This window comes from Seriola lalandi, unplaced genomic scaffold, assembly GCF_002814215.2.
Source record: "Seriola lalandi dorsalis isolate HSWRI2012SDOR001 ecotype SW California unplaced genomic scaffold, Sedor1 jcf7180002054584, whole genome shotgun sequence".
Lineage (NCBI taxonomy): Eukaryota > Metazoa > Chordata > Actinopteri > Carangiformes > Carangidae > Seriola > Seriola lalandi.
The window spans coordinates 114,984-124,697 of record NW_019525137.1 but is presented as its reverse complement, the minus strand read 5'-3'; the positions used below and the strand labels follow the sequence as shown (position 1 = coordinate 124,697).

The window sequence follows — 9,714 nt, the reverse complement described above, 5'->3', positions numbered from 1 at the left end:
CACACACACACACACACACACACACACACACACACACACACACACACACACACACGCACACACAAAACCATGGCTTTTGTCCCCATTTGGACAAGTCATCCCCAATTAACAGGTCTTTAGTCTGAAATTTGTCCCCCAAAGCAAACCCATACACACACACACACACACACACACACACACACACACATACACACACTCACACACACACACACACAGTGCCAGCCAGTGAATCTGAATAAAATCATCTCTTTCTAAATCTCCCTTCCTCTCTGTCTCTGTCTCTCTTTTGCCTCATTACCTCGATGGGTTCTCACACTTTTCCTTCCCTCCCTCTCTTGTTCTTTCTCTCTTTCTTTTCCATCTCCACCTTCCTCTCAGTCCACCTCAAGCAGCTCTCTGTAGTGGCCTGAGCAATGAACTCTGGGGACCCTGCTATCACAGCAAACCAATTACCCAGCACGGAGGGCACACACACACACACACACACACACACGCACGCACACACACACTGGCATGGAGTTTATCACATGATACCAACACTTTAACTTTGCACCAGATCTGTGGATTAAACTGCTGCAGGGCCCAGGGCAAAAATGAGCTGCTGGGGCCTAACTGACCCCCCCCCTCACACCGACAGACATAAAAAACATTTATTTTAATTTATTATGAATTTAACTTGTCCACATAAAAGTGACATTGTAAACCTGTAAACTTGTAACCCAGTGACAAACTGGTCATAATTTCACATTGGATGACTTGTTTGTTAAATACAAGAAATGAACATAAAGACACATTTCTTAAAAAAACATACCTAAGTCAATTATGTAATATTGATGTTGTTGCAATCTACTGACAAGATTTAAAGTTGTTAAATACAAGAAATGAACATAAAGACACATTTCTTAAAAAAACATACCTAAGTCAATTATGTAATATTGATGTTGTTGCAATCTACTGACAAGATTTAAAGTGCTTCAGCAGGTCAAATTCACTGTGAGGATAATATGCAGCAAAGGGTCACAGGTCGGATTCGAACCCGAGCCGCTGTGGTTAGGACAATTATATGGTACGTGCTCTAACAGGTGAGCAACCGAGCCCCAGACAGGGCAGATCTACATTGTTTCCTGCAGCTGAAAAAACCCACTCACTCACTTGTATGACTTGATTTGCTACCTAAATGTTCTGTATCTAATGTTGATGGTTAAAGCTAGATTATATTCATTTGGATCACGACATGAACTGAACTGGACTTGCTGTACTGAGCTGCACAGATACATGTACCATTACATCCCTATATTGTAATGTGTTCAAACCAGACTTTGGCCTGTATGTCAGTAGTGAATACAAAGCCAAACCATCTGAGTCTGGTTTTAAACTTTGTTGGTTTGAACATACCATTTTAAATGAAGGCATATTAATTCATTGGAAGAGAGCCTTAGATAGTTTGGGGGGGGGTCAAATTGTGTTTTTTGCTAAGTCCTTAAATCAAGGCCTGATACACCACCTGGAATGTAGGTTCCAGAATCTGAATCTGGTTAAAGGATTCTCTCTCAGGAGACCTTGATGCTCGAGCAGTGACAGTCCTTCAAAAGCAATTACATAGTTTATGTTGTTCCTCAACATAAACTATATCATAATTATAACTCAGTTTATGTTCATTCAAATTTTTACTCAGAGTCAGTCATTCTTCTGCAGTAGGATCAAATGCCACTACCCTGAACCTAATACACTTTCTTCTCTCTTTATACTTACCTGTTCGGAAATTTCCTAATGTTAATAAACCTTAACTCACTGTACACCTCCCTGTCATACTTACTTGTAAAGACAAATCTATGACAATAATTTCAGTTTCTTTATAGTTGGCCTTTACAGAAGATACAGTTTAACCTGCAGACACACTGACAACTGTTTTTCTCAAAGCCCAGGTAACTAAATGTCCAAATTCAGGGTGTTAAGTTTTCTAATAGGGATGTGGATGTCCATGTGCTCCACCATTATAGATAATAAATGTGTATTAAAGGCCCCTCTTCATGAAATATGGACTTTTAATTTACAATCACTCATTTATCAGACGCTTTCATCCAAAGTGGAACAGAGACAAAGGACCCTTCTCTCACAAACAGTCCATGCTTTTACAGAACCAGACCAAGGGTCAAAGGGTCAGCTCCAGAGGATCAGCCAATGGACACCAGGCAACTGGAGAATATAGGAAAAATCTCCAGTTTGTAACAATAAGATTCTGTCTAATGATATTTGATTGTTTCTTATATAGGACAAATAACACCAAAAGGAATGAGTATCACTAAAGTGTGAATCCTGGCCTCTCTGTGCCATGCATGAACACACACACACACACACACACACACCAATCCCCTTCCTCTGTCCCTCTCTAGATAAGAGTCATAAACTACAACCCACATTCCAATCCTGGGTAGTGAGCAGCAGAACGCTCTTCACAGACACAGATCTGAGGAAGAATGTAGAATTAAATATCTAACTGTTCTGTAACTCATGAGATGTTTCTATGTAATAGTTTAATCCCAAACTTCTATCCTAAAGAATGTTTGAAATGTAACATGTAGACTTTAAGACAATGTCCTTCATGTGACCATACTGTCAGCATCCTTCACACAAGGTAACACACACTACATGACATCCAGAATGTTCATATTATTATTATTACAGTCAAAGAACTGCTGTGTAATCCACATTTATAGACTATTAGTTTTAGGAAATGTTTATATTGTTGTTTGATCAGTTAACCACTTGTATTATGATTAATTCCAGGTTTGAAGGATGTAATATGAAATCCAGACTTGTATTACCCCTGTCTGTCATTATTAGTGTCATTAGGTTTATATGTTATTTCATTTAATGTTTTATGTTCACGGTGGAAGACGGATGTGCGAGTTTATAGGTAAGCTATAGAATTAAACTATTCAAAAGTTCCTTGGTAAATTACTCTCTTCTTTAAGTTGAAACACAGGAGAAGACTGGTGACACCCCTGAAATGTGCGCCAGCCCCCAGGGGATAAAACACTTGTGATCAATTCACACATTGCTAGAGCGAGAAGCTGAAAAAACTTTGCCCAGTGGCTCTGTAGCTATGTAGTTCCAAACTCTTAGCCAAGGCTCTTCGCCATTTTTGCACATCGTTTCTGTCCGCGTCCTTTATTCTTTCTTTGCCACAAGCTCCAAGTAACATTCTTTTGTCTACACGCACGATCATTTAGTTTTATAAGCCAAGTCAAGACCAACTGAACCAAAACAACAGAAGTGCCTCAGAGTAAATTTGTAACTTTTAATTATCATCAAGTTTTCCATTTTGAAGATTTTTGACAGTTTTAGAGTCATCTGGTCAACGCCAGTCTCCTCTAAAGTTATCCAGCCAAAGTGAAGTGGCTTAGAGTTTATTTCGCATCAACCCGCAAGAGACACCAGCAGATAACATCTGCACGACCGCCTGCAGAGAAGCCGGCCAAAAATCTAGAGTGCCCGAGACAGAAAGTCTCCTGGCAAACTCCACCAGAGCTGAATCGCTGAGACACCGGCAGAATCCGTCATCGTGATAACGGGACACGGCCTCCAGGAGAATCCACCTAGATCCCGCGTCTCCAGGGTTACCATGGCAACCACAGCCACCTGGGTTCCAGCCGAGGGTCTTCAGCTACAGCGCAACTCACAGTAGGCCGGTCTTAACACTCTGCTCATGACTGGGTTGATGTCGAAATATAGCAATATTTAATCATCAAACCTAATTCGTAGATGTAGCATCATTAGCTGTGTAGCCATAGTGTATAGCCATAACATATTCTCTCCCACCATCATCACACTGCTCATTTCATTATTATTTTCATCTTTATGATTATTACACCTTGCATTTACTCTGTAGATAATAGTTTAGTTAATAAACTTCTTTATTTTCACCCCGTTGTTGTCCTGTTGTATTCTTTTGACGCAGAGACTGGAGATCCATTGAATCGAGAAGTCATGGCTTCTAATATGAGATAAAGTGAGATAAATTTATCAATGAAGTAATTCATTGTTGTCCTCCCAGAGGACTGGTGCCCCATTTCAACGAGAGTCAATTTTAAATTATGGTGTTAACGTTACAGGCATATGAAATATTATATGAACATCTTTGTGATCAAAAAGGTGCTTTGAATATATATTTTCTTCAGTGAGAAGAGTAGCTGTGGACTCAAGCTGACTTCCTGTACCTTCACGATAAATGCACTTTTGAATTTATACACACCAAACTAGATCTGCTGAAACTCTCCTATAAGTCACCTAGTGGTGAACATAACCTCAAAATGATAACACACTCTGGTGGTGTAAAACACACACCAAAGACATATATAGGGATGCATCATCCCATTGTCCTTTTTCCCATGGTCAAAATGCTTCTGTCTGCTGTGTGCTTCATGGGCATCAAATGATGCATGTCAAATGATTCAGTGTTGCAGGACACAGTTTATTTTGACTTTTGTAGGGAATCACTTTCAGGACTTGGTTGTGGTCACCTGTGGGAAATGTTCTCTACAGATCCAAAGGAAAACTAGAATCTCCTCCTCCTGGTTGTTTCCTCCACCAACCAGCCAAGTGTCAGGAAATATGGTCACAGTCTCTTTTTCCTGAGTTACAGTGTTGAATAACACCCAGAGATATTTTTGCAGAACATTATGATGTCACAGGGAAGTTGACCTTTGACTTTTTGGATATGAAATCACTATATTTATCCTTATAGTCATTTGCCAAAACGTGTTATGTGAAGTCACAGTGTGACAGAAGTGATGAAATTCCCTCTGGGTGTTTCCATTATATTGTATTCACATGAACATGAGGTCACCATGACCTTGAACTTTGACCTTTGACCCCCCAAAATCTAATAGGTTCACCCTTGAGTAAGTGAATATTTGTGCCAAATTTGAAGAAGTTCTGTCTAGGCATTTCGGAGATATTGTGTCCCCGAAAACAATATGCCTCTGGCTCTGTCACCTGACCACTCCCACGCAAAACACTGTCACAGAGAAATGTAGCTTTGAGGATGCTGGATACTGCAGGATACTACTGTCATGACTTTGCTGCACTTGCAGTCTTGAAACAAAAGGCCAAATATATTGTAGTGTTTAAATGATGCTTTACTTCTACAGAAGCTGGTGACAACAATGATTACGAGAGTGAAGAAACTCAACCAGGTACCTTCTTCAGTACAAGGTGTTCTGCTTTGTGGTTGTTTTGTGTCCAGTGCAGCGGTAGCGGTCACTCACCAGGGGGAGCCGTAGATCCTGAAGCCACGCACGGTGACCTCAGAGTCCTGCAGGTAGATGCAGTTGGTGAGCAACGACTGGACGTTCTCGTAGTTCTCCGGCTTCAGCTTGGACGCAGAGGGGAAGTAGTAGAAGTCCTGCTTGATTAGGTCAGCCATAAACTCTTGGTCAAAGGTCAGCTCGTGGTTCCCTGCAATTACTATCTTGATGTCATAGGGCAGGGTACCTGCAAAGGAGGAGAGGGGGAGGGAGGGGAGTGAAAGTAAAGGAGGAGAGGAGAAAGTAGGAAAAGAGTTAAGGCAGGTAAATAAAAGAAAAAGAAGACAGTAATTGGGGAGTGACAGGGAGAATGTGGCAAGAGAAAGGGGAAAGAGATGTAAAAGAAAAGAGGATTGAAAGTAAAGAAGGTGAAGTGGAATGTGGGAAAAGGAAAGAAGAAGAAAAAGAGGTAAGGCAGGAAAATAATAGAAGAAGAAGACGGGAGTGATTTGGGAGTGACAGAGAGAGATGTAGTGAGGAGGCACAATGTGGCAAGACAGAGAGGGAAAGATATAAAGAAGAAAGGAGAGGTGTAAAAGAAAAAAGGAGGAGTGACAGTGAGAGGAGGAAACAGAAAATGGAAGGAGACATCAGGACATGGACAGGGGAGACAGAGACATGAGATGTAGGGGAGAGGAAATGAAGAAGAGAGGGGTGACAGGCGGCGTGGGGAGAGACAAGGAGGAGAAGGAAAATTGAGGACGGCATGAAACCCATCCCAGATGGCTTGGCATTCACATGCGACAAGGTTTTCTCATTGTTCCCCTTCATTTCTAGCAAATCTGTACATCTGTCTTAGCTTCCCTCCATCAGTCAAGGTTGCAACCCACTGCACTGCTTTCTTCTGTTTATGGAGGCATGGCTGAACGCATCCGTCAGGAAATCTTTATGTGGAGGAATGATGAGGGGGGAGGACAGAGAGAGTGATCAATGTGACGTTTACCACACAGAATATTAAACATTTACCAACTATGGCAACCGCCGCTGCATCTTTCCTCCTCTCTCTTTCATCATCCCTCTCTAATCAAACTCCCAATCCTTCACATAACCCCCCATTCTCTCCTCGGTCTCAGTGGTTTTAATTGGCTATTCGGAGGCTGGTGCCGCGTGGGGCGTGATTGATCGGTGCCCATCAAACCCAGCAGAGGCCAAACCTTCACCTGCTATGATATGTTTTCAAAGCTCAGCAGGGAAACACAACACTGAAACATCTGGGGCTCTGCTCTGTCAGCAGAGGGATGGAAAGTTCAGTTACCACGTTTTTTTTTTTGCCAGGACGACGCGGCACACAGCTGAGCACACTGGTCTGTTTGTCTGCATGGTATGTTTGTGAGTGACTTTCCTGTGTGTGTGCGCATTTTTGCCCGCATCTGTGCATGAATGTGTCATGAGAATGAAAAGGAGTAATTAAACTGAGCTTTATAAGAGGCTGACAGCCTGGCGATGGCTCTGTCATAACAGCCAATCACAGCCTGGTGACAGAAAGAGAGGAAGAATGGGGGGTTAGGAGGAGGGAGAGGAAGGAGAGAGCGACAGAAATACTTTAGGAAGCCCAAAAATCCTTGAGTGTGAAGGAGGAATAATAACGAGATGAAAGCAGCTGTCAAAGAGTGCCCATCTCTGCAGTCTGGGCCTGGGCCGCCCCCTCTCCCGAGCACAGTCCCCATTTGTTTGGCAGAAGGGCTTGTGTTTAGTTGTCAAGCAGACACCAAAAAAGCCTCATAAATGTGGGGCTGCACCTCCATGAAGGCACATGGACCCACACACCACGGCACAATCAAAAGATGTTTTTAGTCCTCTTCATCAGACTTAGGCATTTGAAGACGTGTTTGTTCAATCGTCCCTGGATAAACCAAGGTTGAAGGAACACTTCACTCCAAAATAAAAATCTGATCATGATCTTCCACTGAATCCTTATTGAAGCTTGTTGGACACCTGAATGCTCATTGAATGTGTTTCTATCTCACACAAAGCATTGAAGGTAATGGGACTGCAAAATATATTAAATCCTTGCACATTTTCTGAATGACTAATGGAGGATAAATCAATGTGATTCACTCACTCATGATGCGATTTGGCTCCAAAACTTTACACAACATGAGGTGATTACAATTCTTTCTTTCTTTTTATTTATCTATTTTTACCAATGCTCATTTTGTCGAGATCAACACACACTGGACCAGTAATTTCAGCAGTTCAAGAGTCCTACCTATGTGGTAATCAGCCAGGGATTTTTGTTTTTAGATTTGTTTTGACATTCAAAAATGTTATTTTTATATACTATCTATGTTATTATTCATATATTATCTCTTATTTTTCGTAAATTATATTTGAAAAATGTTATTTTTCAAATGTATTTGTACATTTTTTTTAAGATTTTTTCAACTGAATAAAAGTTATTAATTTAGATTAGCTTGAGTTCATCATCAAATTAGCATCCGAGACTGATATTCCTCTGTCCTGTACATCAGAAGTTAGGCCAGAATCAAGCTAGTCTTAATCTACCTGTGCATCTTCTACATTTCTCTGTTAGTGATGCACAACAGAATATAAGTGCATACTGGATATGACATATGTTATTAGTATGGGACACATAATAAAGTGAAAGCTAATTAATTAATTAATTTATTGGCTACTCTGTGACAGTGGAACAAACTGCTCAACACTAAAATTATATCAACATAATACAAGTCATGTAGTTCTTATAGCTGATCCTCAGAGCAGACAAAGAGCAACATCCATCCATTCATTATCCATACCGCTTATCCTTATAGGGTCAGGGGTGGGGTACACCCTGGACAGGTTGCCAGTCCATCACAGGGCCGACATACAGAGACAAATAACCAGTCAAACTCACATTCACACCTATGGGCACTTTAGACTCACCAATTAACCTATTGTGCATGTCTGTGGACTGTGGGAGGAAGCCGGAGCACCCAGGAAGAACCCACACAGTCACAGGGAGAACATGCACACTCCACACAGAAAGGACCCAGGCCCGAGATTCAAACCCAGAACCTTCTTTCTGTGAGGCAAAAGAGCTAACCACTGCTCCACCGTGCCGTTCCAAAAGCAACATTAGCATTAATTTGAAATTCTGTTACCTGATCAATGTTCACTCCTCTTTTCGCACTGTTTTTGGTTTCTACCAACTCCAGAGAAACACAATTGACCCTTTATGCCCCACTGTGTATACCAGCTAGTTGATAAGTTTGTCCCTCTGCTGTTTGGTGCCTGATACACCTGTATGATACACCTGCCTGATACACCTGTCTGCTTCTTCTGGAAACAACATTGATGATATTACTGAGACAGAACCAAATGTAAATTTGCAGAGAACTGAACAGGTCAAAAAAAGTAAAAAAGCTTTGTTAAAGAAAAGGCTCCTGTAGGGTGATGATTCTCTGTGATTTTGTCACAATGAGCAACCCTTTTCAAATTATACTTAGTCATCTGATCCACTGATAACGATTAAAGAAAATTAACTGTGCACTTTTAAGCAACGAGTTGGAATTCATTTAGACTTATCACAGAGCCAAGTAACTCTGTTAATTTTCTGGGTTTTTTAGTGACAGCGTGTACAAAACAAATTTTCTCTGCAGCCTTAATGACGGCTGTGACAGCTTCTGGAAGAAAAGCTCACCAGGAAAGGAGCCAAGTAGCTGCATGGGAGCACAGCATCTACCTGAAGACTTGTTTAGCTTGTTGTGTCAGTCTTTGAAGACTGGAGCTGCCTGAGTGTGAAGTGATAGATGAAAACTGGACTGACCTCAGACTGCACGAACAGCAAACATGCAAAGCATGAATCAAAAATCAATGAAGTAAGGTCAGGAAGAAACTACCAAGTTTAGTCTTTGAGCTATGGAACATTATATGCCGAGACTATTTTCTCTGAGGTGGGACACTTTATATCAAACAAGCTGTTCCACTTTCATCTGCAAATACACATAAATAAATCTGGAGATTCAAAGGGAATCTTCCATAGACAGACAAGAAAATGGAAAAGGATGAGATCATCAGCAAACTGCACGAAACACAACATTCAAAAATAAGTAAGGGAAGGGTGTAGGCTATTTGTGGTTGTCAGTGCATGCGGGTGAGCCTGAGGAAGACAGTGAGGCAACAAGGGAAAGACAGCAAGGGAATAAGGCACTCATATATTTTCCGACAAATAAACACTATCTGTTTCTCCTCAGAAATTCTGCAATGTGAGCAGTTTTCACCCATGAAGTTTGATGGCCGACTGTAAACTGAGAAAAATAAATCACAGGGAGAAATATAAAACTCCACCAGCTGGACACAAATACCCCCCCATCCTCCCACACACACATACACAAACACATACACACACACACACACACACACACACACACACACACACACACACACACACGCTCTTACTTAG

General features: G+C 41.4%; 1 protein-coding gene across 1 annotated transcript in view; it reads right to left on the bottom strand.

The window, feature by feature from the left end:
- The window catches only part of mpped1 (metallophosphoesterase domain containing 1), an 82,781-nt gene that overhangs the window by 52,766 nt on the left and 20,301 nt on the right, over positions 1 to 9,714 (bottom strand). Inside the window, exon 3 of the mRNA XM_023418770.2 lies at positions 5,271 to 5,496. Coding sequence (XP_023274538.1) covers positions 5,271 to 5,496 — 226 coding nt within the window. The remainder of the gene's footprint in view (positions 1 to 5,270; positions 5,497 to 9,714) is intronic.